This window comes from Schistocerca piceifrons, chromosome 2 (assembly GCF_021461385.2).
Source record: "Schistocerca piceifrons isolate TAMUIC-IGC-003096 chromosome 2, iqSchPice1.1, whole genome shotgun sequence".
NCBI classification, from domain to species: Eukaryota; Metazoa; Arthropoda; class Insecta; order Orthoptera; family Acrididae; genus Schistocerca; species Schistocerca piceifrons.
Window position 1 is genome coordinate 627,916,558 of NC_060139.1, and position 15,812 is coordinate 627,932,369.

Sequence of the window (15,812 nt, forward strand, 5' to 3'; positions counted from 1 at the left end):
GGAAAATCCAGTAGTAAATTCAAACTCGAATCAGTTCCCGCCACGTGTGTATCCTTCCACGCCGGCTAGTCAACAGGCGTTCAATGCTCGCCAAACAGCAAATATCACACTGAGTGTGCATCCTAGTGGACATGTGTGGGATCCTTGTGTTGCTTCTAATCAAGTCAACAATTCTGTGCTGGACAGTAATTACTCTGACATCTACAACCAGCCCCACCACTCACAGTCGAGTGAATACTGTGTGCATAACGGACATTCACCGGCATACTTAAGTACTTGTGGCTTCTCTCCGAGCTACCACGTCTATGAGAATGCACATTTTGACTACGACCCTCACACCGTTCGAGCGTCCATCGCTTCACAGCCGCCCCCCGGCGTCAAGTGAATTTCGCGATTCCCGCATTATGGGATGCCAATAATTCGGACTCGCTATCTTCTGCATGCTCTACTTCCATCCAAAGTAATAGGCGCACCTCCGCAGTGACTGCAGTGCCGAATCTGCCGAAACTACCAGACTTCAAACCCGCTCACCCAGAGTTCTGGTTTAACCTGGTTGAGCAAACATTCAATGTCTATGCTTTGGACGACGACGCACGCTTCGCCTGCCTCATGGAATTCTGGCTTCATGGGAAGAATTGTAGGAGAAGGGATCAAGTGTCCATTAGACATAAACAACATGGTGGTAGGGCAATAGAACACAATGGAAATGGAAAAGATCTCTATCTCTGGAAAGGAAATGTAGATAACAGATAGGGGAAATAGAATGCAAGCAAAACATTGAATTGCTTCATTGAAGGTCAGCAGTCCTGGGGCAAACAGATCAAATTATATTATGACCTCTAAAACTTACTGTGATACAAATAGACAGAATAATCACAATAAAGAGAGCCAAAGCACACAGGTAGAGCATCGCATGAATCATTTAAGTTTTGGTATAAGGTTTCTGTTGAGACAGTGACCCATTGAGGAATAAGTATGTTCAAAAACAGGCTGAAACTCCAGATCTGTGAATTTACATTATAATTAATTTTTACATCTGGGCTGAAATTAAGCTGAAGATAATACTGAAGAAAGTGAAAAGTACATTAGTTCTGAATTAGGGGGATTATTTGAAGAAAATGATGATGAATTAGTGATTGATAGTACTGAGCTGATCGAAGCGGTAAGGATGGTGTAAAGGGGGAAACAAGTTGCTCACAGTGTGATAGTACTGAGCTGATTGAAGCGGTAAGGATGGTGTAAAGGGGGAAACAAGTTGCTCACAGTGTTATTAAAAGTAATAATTGGTGAAATAGTGATGCTATAAACACAACTGTTGAAGAAAGGGATGCTGAGAGTTCTAAGGTAAGTATACAGTTTATATTGAAATAAACAGAAATGAAATGTTGAAATTAAGTATAGAGGACATTTTTGTCGATAAAATTAGGGAAAACATAGTGGTTGATGAAATTGAAACTGAAGAGCTGATGTTACTGTTCATGTTGGTCAGTCCATAATCTTTAAAGATGAGAATGAAAATAACATAAGTCATTTAAACATGAATATAAATCTGGATGGTAACAGAGAGAAATTTTTAAGATTATTATGGAATCACTTTGAGAACAATTTGATAAGGAAGCATTTTAGAATTACTTAGCAAAGATCAGAGCAGCATTACAGCCAAACTGGTGGGAGGAAATGAAAAAGAAACCAAACATGAAATTATAACTAACAATAAATTATTTTGTGTCCAACCCTTCAACTGCTACAAATGTGCTCACTGCAGTCCATGGAGAATGTGGCTTTGTTGTCGCACTAAACTGCTGCCGGTGTTGAGAGAATGCATTTGGACTGCTGCCTGTCCACTGGTCATGCCACACTGCCTCACTCCCCAGGGTTGAACATTCCAGGAGAGCTGGGTGTGATGATTTCATCTGCTGTCTGGGTTTTGCCATCCTCAATACAAAATAAATATAGTTATTCCAACAACTTAAGTTTTTCACTTTAAAACTCTTCTAGAAATGAATCATTGCACAGATGAACACACAGGCATGTCAATATTGTTTCATGCCTAAGAATTACATCCTTCCTGGAATTTTTAGAAGAATGTTAGAAGCCTATGATGAAAGCAAAGTGTCACTTTCGATTCATGTCAATAATTTACTGTTCTTTCATAGTTACTCTTCCATAAATGTGCTGTCCTAGATATATTCATAACTCAAGGGCAAAGGAATAATCTATCAGTGATATCACTCCAATACATAGGCCGTCTTTGGGAACCACAGTAATAACTTTTTCACTCCACAATTGTTGATTCCATTGGTAAACAGCCAGTGAAGTGGTTCAGTGGACATGTAGGCTGCTAACAAAATACTTATCAGCCGATTTTAAGAAAACTACTTGACAAAAAAAAAATTGATTTTTTCACATCTCACAGTAGGTATCTTTGCTCAAAAAGAACTCAATTTGTATTATTCATCTGAATTATTGTACTGCATCCAATGAAGTAGTGTGTTGCATGATATTTTAAGATTTTTGCAGAGGTAAAAACATGTTGTGCGGACTTTGCATTTGGTTTGTTATACGTCACTGATTGTAGCGCATGAAATGTAGCTAACACATTGAAATTGTATTTAAAGATGAGAGTAGAACCATATATATCACTGTTCTCAAGATGCTGGTTTTTATATCTACAGGTGGGTTGCACATATTGTGCCCAGTATTCTGGCCACATGCAACGTGGATCAAGTGGTTGTAACACCTGTCATATTTCATAAATGGTTCAAGATACAGAAACGAGTTTTTTTTTTTTTTTTGCAAATGATCACATGCAAAGAGGTGTGTATATTGCTGTATGATTAATGCTCGAAACTTTAACTTTTTTATCTATTGAGACACAGACTTAACTGTAATTTTTCAACCAAAAGATGCACTACTTTTAACAGTATTTAATATCTCATCAAAAAAGAATTTTGTGGCATTGTACAAATTAATATTTGTGATGGTTCATGTGGAATACTGAACTTTATTCAAAACCTGTTTGCAGTTATGTCACAAGATGTAATCACTAAGTAACTAAATTTTTAGTTATTTCAGTTTCGAAAGGGTGCAAAAAAGGGCAGCTCGTTTTGTATTATCACATAATAGGGGAGAGAGTGTGGCAGATATGATACGCGAATTGGGATGGAAGTCATTAAAGCAAAGACATTTTTCGTCACAGCAAGATCTATTTACGAAACTTTCTCTTCCGATGCGAAAATATTTTGTTGAGCACAACCTACATAGGTAGGAATGATCATCAAAATAAAATAAGAGAAATCAGAGCTCGAACAGAAAGGTTTAGGTGTTCGTTTTTCCCGCGCGCTTTTCGGGAGTGGAATGGTAGAGAGATAGTATGATTGTGGTTCGATGAACCCTCTGCCAAGCACTTAAATGTGAATTGCAGAGTAGTCATGTAGATGTAGATGTAGACTGAGATCTTTTGTTTATTTACATCTGTACAATGCATTATGGGTACATGTAATGATCTCAGCTGGCCAACTAGTCTCTCTAGCAACACTATTCCAATGTCTTAATATGGAGATGTCTGATTCTCTACTTCTGTTTCTTTTATCCTGCGACACCAAGTACCAAGTGCAATGCCTGTCATCAGCTTCATGACCTCTTCCTCTGTACAACCGTAGTGGCATCCCATCTTCTCAATCAAAAATCAAGATGATAACAGCAACACAAATAAAATCACAGCTGCAAACACACACAGCCCAAACATTAGAAAGCTGCTGAGCACTCAGGGTGGAAATGCAGCTACTTGGTCGCTCAAACTGGCCACTAAATGCTTCACATATTAATTGGTCCATAGTGTGCAAAGACCCAGGGAGCTCGCTATGTCAACACTTCAAGAGCACAAAGTTGGCAGTTAGGGGGAAGCATCAAAAGTGTGTGTAAATGTATCTAGAGCACCCAGGGGCAGGATTTGGGGGAATATTAAAGACATTGAAAATTATTTATTGTATGAAATTTATGCATGAAACGAAACTGGTAATAGTTAGATCATCCGTACATTACAATGAAGACAGACCAGTGCGAAGATAAGTGCCTAGTAGACACAGGGAGAACTATGTCAGGAATATCAGAAAAACTTAGGGATAAAATGATGAGTGGGAAAAATTTCGTGAAAATATAGTGATTGATGTAAGTATCAGAGGGAAGAAAAAAAGCAAATTTGTTGTTAAACTCTGAAAATGAAAATTTAATTTTTGATCATGAGTGCCTGGAGATTGTGGAGGAAAATTATATTTTGGAAACGGACAGGACGCTGAAGGTAGATCAAAGTTGCAGATGGGGTGAAAATGTAAATATAATTATTGAAACAAAATAACATTGTTACCTTGAAAACTTATACAGTTATCCTGAATTGTAATTGGTAATAATTGTAGTCTCATTAAAGGAATAATAAGCCATGGTGAAACCAATAACTTTGTGAGGACACCTTTTTGGATCACACAAATGAGCAAAATTATGAAAACTTAGCAAATTGTAAGAAGAATGAAGCTGTAAATTAAAATGTTAATCGAAAGTACCACTTAAGATAAATGTCATGTGAGTGTCAAGATTTTTTTAAAACCTGGCTAAGTAAAAAATTATCAGCTTATCATGCTGCATCTCAAATCTCACAGTCATTTTTTTTATGAAGGCTTATGGTATCACTTTCTCTAAAATAAAAGAAGAGGAATAAGGAATACAGAAGATGGATATGTGGAAATTAATAGAAGGGCCTAGAAGTGAGTACAACAACCAATTAGTTGCTTCAGAAAGAAATGTATGTGTTAGGCTAGTGCTCAACTCAAGACATCATAACAATTTTTTACAAAAATGAAATGATCACCCTGAATATATGGATGAGCTTCTGAATAAATGTGATTGTGTACAGTTTATGAATAGTCTAGATTGGACTTCCGGCTTCCATCAAATTGCTCTTGAACCTGACTGTAGGAAATATACTGCATTTTTGAACAGACCTAAAAGTTATAATTGTTTCCAACAAGAAGTGTCTAGTAACCACAGTTTAGTCAGCTATCAGCCGCCTTTAGTGAATTAGCAGTCTAGTTAAAAGTTTATTAGCTCTCTACAGTAAAATGTTGATTTCTTAGGATGGATAGGATGTGTGACTGCTGTGTATGGATGCAGGAGGAGCTGGCCACTGTTCACGAACAGCTGAACGTACTGATGGTCGCGGTCAGCCATCTTCAGGCTGCTGCCTCCGAGTGTAGCAGCAGTGGGGAGCCTGGTGTGTCGCATGGTACACCCCAGGTGTTACATGCTTCACCGATGGTCCCTGCTGTCGAGACATGTTCGCAGGTAACAGGCACGGTTGGGCCATCCTCTCCTCAAGGGGAGTGGCTGGTTCAGTGGCACTTGCATCGCGCAAGGCGGAGGGTCAATGTGGAGGCTGGCCGTGTGGCACTGCCCACTCTGCCTGTGAGTGGACATGTGGCCGCTCCTTCAGCAAGGTCCGAGCAGGCACACGGGGGGAGGGTTTTATTAGTGATTGGGAGCTCCAATGTTAGGCGGGTGATGGAGCCCCTTAGGGAAATAGCGGAAAGGTTGGGGAAGAAGGCCAGTGTACACTCTGTCTGCTTGCCGGGGGGTTTCATCCGAGATGCAGAGGACACCCTGCCGGCACTGATAAGAGAGCACTCGGTGCACCCGACTTCAAATTGTTGCTCATGTCGGCACCAATGACTCCTGCCGTCTGGGTTCAGAGGTCATTCTCAGTTCGTACAGGCAGTTGGCGGAATTGGTGAAGGCAGAAAGCCTCACTTGTGGGGTGGAATCTGAGCTAACTATCTGTAGGATCGTTCCCAGAACTGATCACCGTCCTCTGGTTGGAGTCGAGTGGAAGGCTTAAACCAGAAGCTCAGACGATTCTGCGGAGATCTAGGGTGCAAATTTCTCGACCTCTGATATCGGGTGGAGAAATGTAGGGTCCCCCTGAAGAGGTTAGGCGTGCACTACACACAAGAAGCTGCTACAAGGGTAGCAGAGTATGTGTGGAGTGCACATGTGGGTTTTTTAGGTTAGAGAATTCCCTCCCTAGGCCCGACAAGAAGCCTCCCGAGACACGACAAGGTAGTAGTAGGAAACATGCAACAGGGAATAACAATATTAATGTGGAGCGTCTATACAAAGGTCCCTGAACTGCTCTCATTAATAAACAGTCACAGTGCCCACATAGTACTAGGGACAGAAAGTTGGGTGAAACCAGGTGTAAACAGTAATGAAATTCTAAACTCAGGTTGGAATGTATACCACAGAGACAGACTGGACAGTGAAGGGGGAGGCGTGTTTACAGTGGTCAAAAGTGCAATAGTATCGCAGGAAATTGATGGAGATCCAAGATGTGAAATAATTTGGGTGAAGGTCACGGTTAAAGCAAGCTCAAACACAGGAATTGGATGTCTCTATAGGCCCCCTGGCTCAGCAGCTGTTGTGGCAGAGCACCTGAAGGAAAATTTGGAAAATATTTTGAGTACATTTCCCAATCATGTTATAGTTTTGGATGGAGATTTTAATTTACCAGATATCGACTGGGAGACTCAAGCATTTACAATGTGTGACAGGGTAAAGAATCCAGTGAAATTTTTTTATGTGCATTATCTGAAAACTACCTTGAGCAATTAAACAGAGACCTTCTGGTGAGAAACAGACCCAAACTATTTGAAACAGGTAATGCAGAAAAGGGAATCAGCGATCATAAAGCGGTTACTGTATCGATGATTTCAGCCATAAATGGAAATATTAAAAAAGGTGGGAAGGTTTTTCTGTTTAGCAAAAGTTACAAAAAGCAGATTTCAGAGTACTTGATGGTTCAACACAGAAGTTTATCTCAAGTACAGATAGTGTTGAGGATCAGTGGACAAAGTTCAAAACTATTGTACAATATGCATTAGATGAGTATGTGCCAAGCAAGATCGTAAGAGATGGAAAAGGGCTACCGTGGTACAACAACAGAGTTAGAAAACTGCTACAGAAGGAGAGGGAACTTCACAGCAAACATAAACATAGCCAAAGCCTTGCAAGCAAACAAAAATTACACGAAGCGAAATGTAGTGTGAGGAGGGCTATGCGAGAGGCGTTCAATGAATTCGAAAGTAAAGTTCTGTGTACTGACTTGGCAGAAAATCCTAAGAAATTTTGGTCTTATGTCAAAGCAGTTGATGTTGTTGTTGTTGTTGTTGTGGTCTTCAGTCCTGAGACTGGTTTGATGCAGCTCTCCATGCTACTCTATCCTGTGCAAGCTTCTTCATCTCCCAGTACCTACTGCAGCCTACATCCTTCTGAATCTGCTTAGTGCATTCATCTCTTGGTCTCCCTCTACGATTCTTACTCTCCACACTGCCCTCCAGTACTCAATTGGTGATCCCTTGATGCCTCAGAACATGTCCTACCAACCGATCCCTTCTTCTAGTCAAGTTGTGCCACAAACTCCTCTTCTCCCTAATTCTATTCAATACCTCCTCATTAGTTATGGGATCTACCATCTAATCTTCAGCATTCTTCTGTAGCACCACATTTTGAAAGCTTCTATTCTCTTAAATCAAACAACACGGCATCTACCTGGGAACCTGTGTCTGTGGCCCTATGAGTTTCATGGACGAATAGCATGAGCTAGGTTTCACACAATTGGGGAAACCCATGCTGATTCCTATGGAGTAGATTTAGTCTCTCCAGAAAAGTCATTATACTCGAACATAATACGTGTTCCAAAATTCTACAACTGATCGACATTAGAGATATAGGTCTATAGTTCTGCACATCTCTTCGATGTCCCTTCTTGAAAACAGGGATGACCTGTGCCGTTTTCCAATCTTTTGGAATGCTACACTCTTCTAGAGACCTACGTTACACCGTAGCAAGAAGGGGGGCAAGTTCCTTCACGTACTCTGTGTAAAATCAAACTGGTATCCCATCAAGTCCAACGGCCTTTCCTCTTTTGAGCAATTTTAATTGTTTTCTATCACTCTGTCATCTATTTTGATATCTGTGTGACTATCTTGACAAGGAACTACAGTACAGTCTTCCTCTGTGAAACAGCTTTGGAAAAAGGCATTTAGTATTTCGACTTTTAGTCTGTCATACTCTGTTTCAGTACCATTTTGGTCACAGAGTGTCTGGACATTTTGTTTTGATCCACCTACCACTTTGGTTTAAGAATCATGAAAGAAGGTTGTATACATGGAAGAAACCTGGAGATACTAAAAGGTATCAGATAGATTATATAATGGTAAGACAGAGATTTAGGAACCAGGTTTTAAATTGTAAGACATTTCCAGGGGCAGATGTGAACTCTGACCACAATCTAGTGGTTATGAACTGTAGATTAAAACTGAAGAAACTGCAAAAAGGTGGGAATTTAAGGAGATAGGACCTGCATAAACTGAAAGAACCAGAGGTTGTACAAAGTTTCAGGGAGAGCGTAAGGGAACAATTGACAGGAATGGGGGAAAGAAATACAGTAGAAGAAGAATGGGTAGCTTTGAGGGATGAAATAGTGAAGGCAGCAGAGGATCAAGTAGGTAAAATGACGAGAGCTAGTAGAAATCCTTGGGTAGTAGGAGAAATATTGAATTTAGTTGATGAAAGGAGAAAATATAAAAATGCAGTAAATGAAGCAGGCAAAAAGGAATACAAACGTCTCAAAAATGAGATTGACAGGAAGTGCAAAATGGCTGAGCAGGGATGGCTAGAGGACAAATGTAAGGATGTAGAGGCAAGGATGTGTCGGCAAGACTCACCGGAGGAGAAACACCCCTCTGAAGATGTCCAGCGAAGCACTGGACGAAACGTTAGGAGCTGAAGAGTTTCATGGACCACGACCTTACATCCCGCAAGGTTTACCAGAAGAGATGTAGAGGCTTATCTCACTAGGGGTAAGATAGATACTGCTTACAGGGAAATTAAAGAGACCTTTGGAGAAAAGAGAACCACTTGTATGAATATCAAGAGCTCAGATGGAAACCCAGTTCTAAGCAAAGAAGGAAAAGCAGAAAGGTGGAAGGAGTATATAGAGGGTCTATACAAGAGCAATGTACTTGAGGAAAATATTATGGAAATGGAAGAGGATGTAAATGAAGATGAAATGGGAGCTATGATACTGCATGAAGAGTTTGACAGAGCACTGAAAGACCTGAGTCGAAACAAGGCCCCCGGAGTAGACAACATTCCATTAGAACTACTGACAACCTTGGGAGAGCCAATCTTGACAAAACTCTACCATCTGGTGAGCAAGATGTATGAGACAGGTGAAATACCCTCAGACTTCAAGACGAATATAATAGTTCCAATCCCAAAGAAAGCAGGTGTAGACAGATATGAAAATTACCGAACTATCAGTTTAATAAGTCACAGCTGCAAAATACTAACATGAATTCTTTACAGACGAATGGAAAAACTGATTGAAGCCGACCTTGGGGAAGATCAGTTTGGATTCTGTAGAAATGTTGGAACACGTGAGGCAATACTGACCCTACGACTTATCTTAGAAGAAAGATTAAGGAAAGGCAAACCTACGTTTCTAGCATTTGTAGATTTAGAGAAAGCTTTGACAATGTTGATTGGAATACTCTCTTTCAAATTCTGAAGGTGGCAGGGATAAAATACAGGGAGAAAAAGGCTATTTACAATTTGCACAGAAACCAGATGGCAGTTATAAGAGCTGAGGGATATGAAAAGGAAGCAGTGGTTGGGAAGGGAGTGAGACAGGGTTGTAGCCTATCCCCAATGTTGTTCAATCTTTATATTGAGCAAGCAGTAAAGGAAAGAAAAGAAAAATTTGGAGTAGGTATTAAAATCCATGGAGAAGAAATAAAAACTTTGAGATTCGCCGATGACATTGTAATTCTGTCAGAGACAGCAAAGGACTTGGAAGATCAGTTGAACAGAATGGACAGTGTGTTGAAAGGAGGATATGAAATGAACATCAACAAAAGTAAAACAAGGATAATGGAATGTAGTCGAATTAAGTCAGGTGAGGCTGAGGGAATTAGATTTGGAAATGAGACACTTAAATTAGTGAAGGAGTTTTGCTATTAGGGGAGCAAAATAACTGATGATGGTAGAGGATGTGCTAGATCACGATCAGTTTGGCTTTAGAAAAGGTAAAGGCACCAAAGAGGGGATCTGACGTTGCTGTTGATAACGGAAGCAAGACTAAAGAAAAGTCAAGACAGGTTCATAGGATTTGTTGACCTGTAGTAAGCCTTCGACAATAGAAAATGGTGCAAGATGAGCCATGGCATTCCCATTCAATTCAACATAATACTGTCACATCTCAATTCCTCAGAAATCTGGATGTCGTTTGCTTTGACCAGCCATTCAATTGGAGACCTACAATAAGGACACTCTGAAACTCTGGCAAGTGCTGACAATACTCTCTGATATGAGTCCATATTAGCTCCATGTGCTTTACGCTGATCATTCAACATCTGATGCTCCTCACATCCCTTATATACCCTACCAGACCTGGTACAATGACTACACATGAGCAACACTAAGGCACTCAAGTGACTGTTCTGCCTGTCACAGGGAATTGCAATTCTAATGATTTACATACTCGTCGATGGTGTGCACGTGTACAATGTTACATTGACATCCAACCATGTCTTGTAAGTGCTGCAGGTTTTTTGTCATGCAATGTATTGGTGAAGTAAGTATTCTTGATGTAAGTCAATGTCATGTTAGTCTTGACCATTCTACTAATCTATCTGTTCAACCGGTACAATCAATAATATGCCAGTCTGTGTACTGCTAGGTGCCAGTTTTCATGCTCTGCATATCTGTCACTGCCATTATTTTGTATACAGTGGATACCTGAAAAATAAGAAATATCATACCTTGCACAAGTGCCCTCAGAGCACAAATGTTGGCTTCTATCTTTGTTGGATCTTCCTTGACTTCATACTGAGCACGTTGCTTCCAGTGTTCATCCAGAGATTCCCAAGAAGATGGCATGTCCAGACAGCACCACCAGTTCTGCATATCAGTTTATATGTTATGATAACATATAGATATCAATTACATTTATACATGGTCTTGATATTTATAGTCACTATTTCCAAATCCTTCTTCAATAAAAAATGTTCTACAAAAAGATGATTGAATAATCCCTTAACATAATAACAAATATACTAAAGGTGATAATCTGATATTAGAACTCACTTAACCAATGTATGCAGAGTTATATTTGGTACAACAGAAACAATTTGTGAAAGTTATTTTTGGCACAAACTGATAGAATAAACATTGTTCAGTTCATACCTAATTACTAAAGAAGTACTACAAAATATGAGAGGCAATAAAAATAGTCTTCGAACTGCCTGCTCAGATTCATTCAGTCACTCATCCATTCATCATGTTGTGTAGAGCCCATCAAGAATAACAACCAACAGAGATGTGGAATGGGTCAAGACATTCTATTTGTGTAACCAGCCATTTATCACTGGAATGTTTCTTCAATGGTTTAAATATTCTGAGATGAAGCCTCTGTTGAGGAAACAAAATAAAGAAATATCGTCAGATTTCCTTCCAGTTTCACTTCCCCCAGAATCCTCTAAAATTTTAGAAAAGATAATATACAGTTGGCTTCTCAACAATCTGACTACAAAATATATATATATTCTGTAAGTTGCAGTTTGGAGTCCTTAAGCTATTTGGTGTTGGGAAGACTATTTAAACATTCAGCAAGAATGCAGATAATTCATTAGCCAATAACTTACAGGCTACTGACATATTTTGTAGTCATTTGACTGTGTAAATCATGACGCCCTATTAAATAAATTAGAATATTACAGTGTAAGAGAAACGTCATAAAATTGTTCAAATCATATCTGTGTCATAGGAAACAAAGGATTTCAATAGGAAAGAGTCCTGTATTCAACTATTAAGCAACATCTAACTGGGAATTTATTATGTGTAGTGCAACACAAGGTTCCATATTAGGACCCTTAGTAAATTGATCAGATGGCAAGTTTTGTTTTGTGCACAAATAATACAAACAGTGCAATAAATAGTAAATCAAGTAGGGCCTACAGTTTTAGAAAGATCATTTAATGAAATTTTCATGGTCATTAATAAATGGTGCCTTGCTAATCCTTTGTAACTAAACTTTGAAGAACACAGTACAGAATCCCCCCCAAGTACGTTCCTACAATATGATGACAAGCAGATAGAAGAGGTTGACAGTATTAAATTCTTGGGATTGCAGCTTGATAATAAATTTAGCCGGAGGATCCTATCACAGAATTATTGAAGCGCCTAAGCAAATCTTTATTTCAAATGCAGATGTCACACGTACAGTAGGTGACATAAAAACAAAAAAAGCTTTTGGGGCAACTAATATCCCTACTAGTTTTCCATGTTCAAAACCATGTACAGTAGAACCATTCTAATCCGTCACCTTCTGGACCGGGACCATGGTCGAAACGAAAAAAAGGTCGGATTATCCAAAAAATCTAATATTTATTGCAAAAAGTATAAAAAGACTTTTAGTACAAAAAATTAAACGATTTAAGAACTAAAAGACGTCTACAGTAATATAAAATACGTTTTTTACACAGTATTAAACAATACATTAACTAAAAAACGTCTACACACACTATAATATGTATTGGTTTCAAAAGGAAAAAACAACAAACAAATTACAGTACTGTACTGTACTTAATAACGTATTAACGATATATACTGTAAACTAAAAGATGTTTATAGCACTGTATATAAAAAAGAAATTTTTTACAAAGAAATAAACTACTGTATGTATAAACTAAGAAATGATTATACTGTATGCATTGTTTTTACAGTAAAAATGAAAACAAATTACTTGGAAAAAAGTCAATGATACATTTTTGTTTAGCAGATGTTATTCTAGATTTAGCTGCAGTGTCCCTCCATTTTTTTATCCACAAAATGTCCATTGGAGTTGGATTCTGCTCGACGTACTGAAGGGCGAGGTCAAAAGTGTTTTTTGCATCGTTGTTTGAAATCCAGGTGGGGGTTCGTCTTCGCCGTCCGAGTCCTCATTCACAGTTTCCTGGCTTACAGCGGCAACAATCTGGTCGTCACTGAGCTCTTCAAAAGTGTCAGTCTTTGTCACATTCATTGGTCCACTCTTCAACTTCATTGGCAGGGACGTTCGGCTCCAGAGTTTGTAAATCTTTAACAATTTCCAGGGCGTCGTTGCTTTGCTCATCTTTGGTATGCTCATTTTCAGTCATAACTTGTGTCCAAAGCTTACGCCATGATTTCCGCAGTGTGTCAGGTTTCACTTCATCCCATGCTGCAGCTATTGTGTAGATAGCATCTTTGATGTTCAGGTATTTCATTGCCTCAAATAAGTTATGACCTCCTTCAGATTTTTCCAAGATTGAGTTGATATACTTTCTGCAATATCGCCTTTTTAACCATTCGATAATGCTCTGATCCATTGGTTTGATGAGTGAGGTCACATTAAGGCAGAAAGAGTGCTTTTATGTCCCTTTTCACCAAAACTTCATCAGATGGATGTGATGGTGTGTTATCCAACAGCAATAGAGCACGAACAGGCAGATTATTTGCTTCAAGTCTTTAGGTTGCAGTCCATCCAAACATTTTTGATTGTGGTAATAAACCAGCAAGGAAGTTTATATTTTTAAATGCCCTTGGCTACTTAGGTTTGCCAATGACGAACAAGTGGAGATTGTGGGTACCATCTGAGTTTACTACAAGGAATGACTGTTGTTCTAAGTTTCGTGCCTACCACAGAATCATTTGAAGCTGCAAGCATTTTTGTTGGCAACATTTTTAAGTTCCTGTCGATGTTATACACTTGGCAGGGTAACAGTTCATTTTCTTCTATAATTTCTTGAAACTTATCAGAAAACTCCTTAGCAGCTGCGACATTGGCAGATAGTTTTTCACCGGAAATAGAAACAAATCGGACACCATGACGGGTTTTCCAACGACCAATCCAGCCTTCACTGGCAGCAAATTTACTTTCAGCTTCCAGTTTTTTGTGCAAGACTATCGCTTTTTCTTGGAGAATTGGCCCAGATATTGGCGTTCCTTTCCTTCTTTCTTGACAAAACAACATACACAATGCGTTATCAAGCAGTTTAAGTTTAGGCTTTTTTAATGTTTTGTGATTCTTCAGAGTCTTTTCACCATCAATCGTAACTGTATAGGATTCAATGTCTTTCCGATTCTTCCTCCAATCCTTAATTGTCGTACACCTACATTCAGTTCCTTTGCAAATTTTTGGAGCGATTCTCCTTCGTCTAGTCTTTGTAGCACCACTACTTTTTCATTTAGTGAAAGAGTTACGTGTTTACGTTTGAATCCAGACACGTTGAAAAACAGACAACTGTACACACAATGAATCTACAGTAATAAGTATTGTAGAGAACACAGAATAAAGCAAACAACGACATTTTTTTAATCCAAACAAAGGATAAAACTGCACAATAACATAAAGTATAGCAATATGCACAACGATAGACACCGCAACAATGGCCCGACAGGAGTCCAGTCAGTGACAAGTTGGCACAGGCTCGTGATCCTCAGCATGGTCACACTAACCAGAGTGACTGACCATCCAAGGTTGGATTAGAGGGGTTCTACTGTACTATGAATTATTTGTGGTGTGAACTCAAGAAAATCATTCAGTACTCTGTTCAAGGAACTAAGGATACTGACTGCTGCTTTCCAATATATTTATTACTTAATGAAACTCGTCATAAATAATATATATCTTCTTCAGACTAACAGCTCACTTCATGCAATCGGTTTGAGAAATAAGAAAAATGTTCAAAAATATTTAAAGTCACTTATTTTGGTCCAGAGAGGTGTGCATTATCAAGAACACAAATTTTCAATAACTTGCCAGCAGCCACAAAAAGTTGAAATACTAATAAAATGCACTTTAAGAGGAGCCTAAAGGATTTATTGGTGGGTAGCTCCAGCTCCTACTTCCGACAAACTTAATGCGCAATTGTTCTTAGTAAAACCAACTGATGTGCATACATTATTATTAGAACCAAATAATATGAGTGTTACATAAAATCTAGCTTCAGCACAGTAAAGTAATGTGACGGATGTAAACGAGAGAAGTAAACTGATTTTTCTCTTTGATGACACATGGCTGCAATTTCCTAATAATGATCATATAAACCTCAGTGTATTACACATTTACATGTTTTCTGACAAGTTTGTTATTACCTTTAAAATATAAACATGTTTAAGACGTTTTACTTATTCCACATCCTTGAGGATCAGTTCACTTGGAATCTATGGAAAGTTCATTAGCATATCTTTTTCCTTTGTATATATGTATTATGTTTTCCTGTTCTATGACATTTTTTACATCCTTGAGGCTCTCCTCACTATGGATCCATTGATTGAAACGAACATAAAATTTAATATAATCTAACCAAAAGTGATAGAAACCATAGAAACTTAACCTTTATGCTAAACTGACAACAAACAATCACTATCCACTTAGTGCTGCTCATACTTATTCCATCTTAATTGAATTACGTATATTAGTAAGAAAGTCACTACCACAACTTCAGTCTTGCTATCCAGCTGCTGTTTAAAAGTTACGAGTTACTAAATAGTTGCTTGATTGCAATGGTTATTTTTTGACACAAATATTTTCCTAGATCTGTAAACACTACATCCTATTTACAGTACATTACTACTTGTCACACAGCTTTACAGCAAACACTGCTACTTGCTAAGTAGTTAAGAGGACCTTTAAATTTCTCAATCTAGGTATTCAGATAATTGTAGAAAGTGTGGCTAGT

The 15,812-nt window shown here is 38.6% G+C and overlaps 1 protein-coding gene across 1 annotated transcript in view; it reads right to left on the reverse strand.

The window, feature by feature from the left end:
* Window positions 1–15,812, reverse strand: part of LOC124774930 (alpha-tocopherol transfer protein-like) — a 139,375-nt gene that overhangs the window by 73,336 nt on the left and 50,227 nt on the right. The window contains exon 3 of the mRNA XM_047249618.1: window positions 10,872–11,010. Coding sequence (XP_047105574.1) covers window positions 10,872–10,989 — 118 coding nt within the window. The 5' untranslated portion in view covers window positions 10,990–11,010. The remainder of the gene's footprint in view (window positions 1–10,871; window positions 11,011–15,812) is intronic.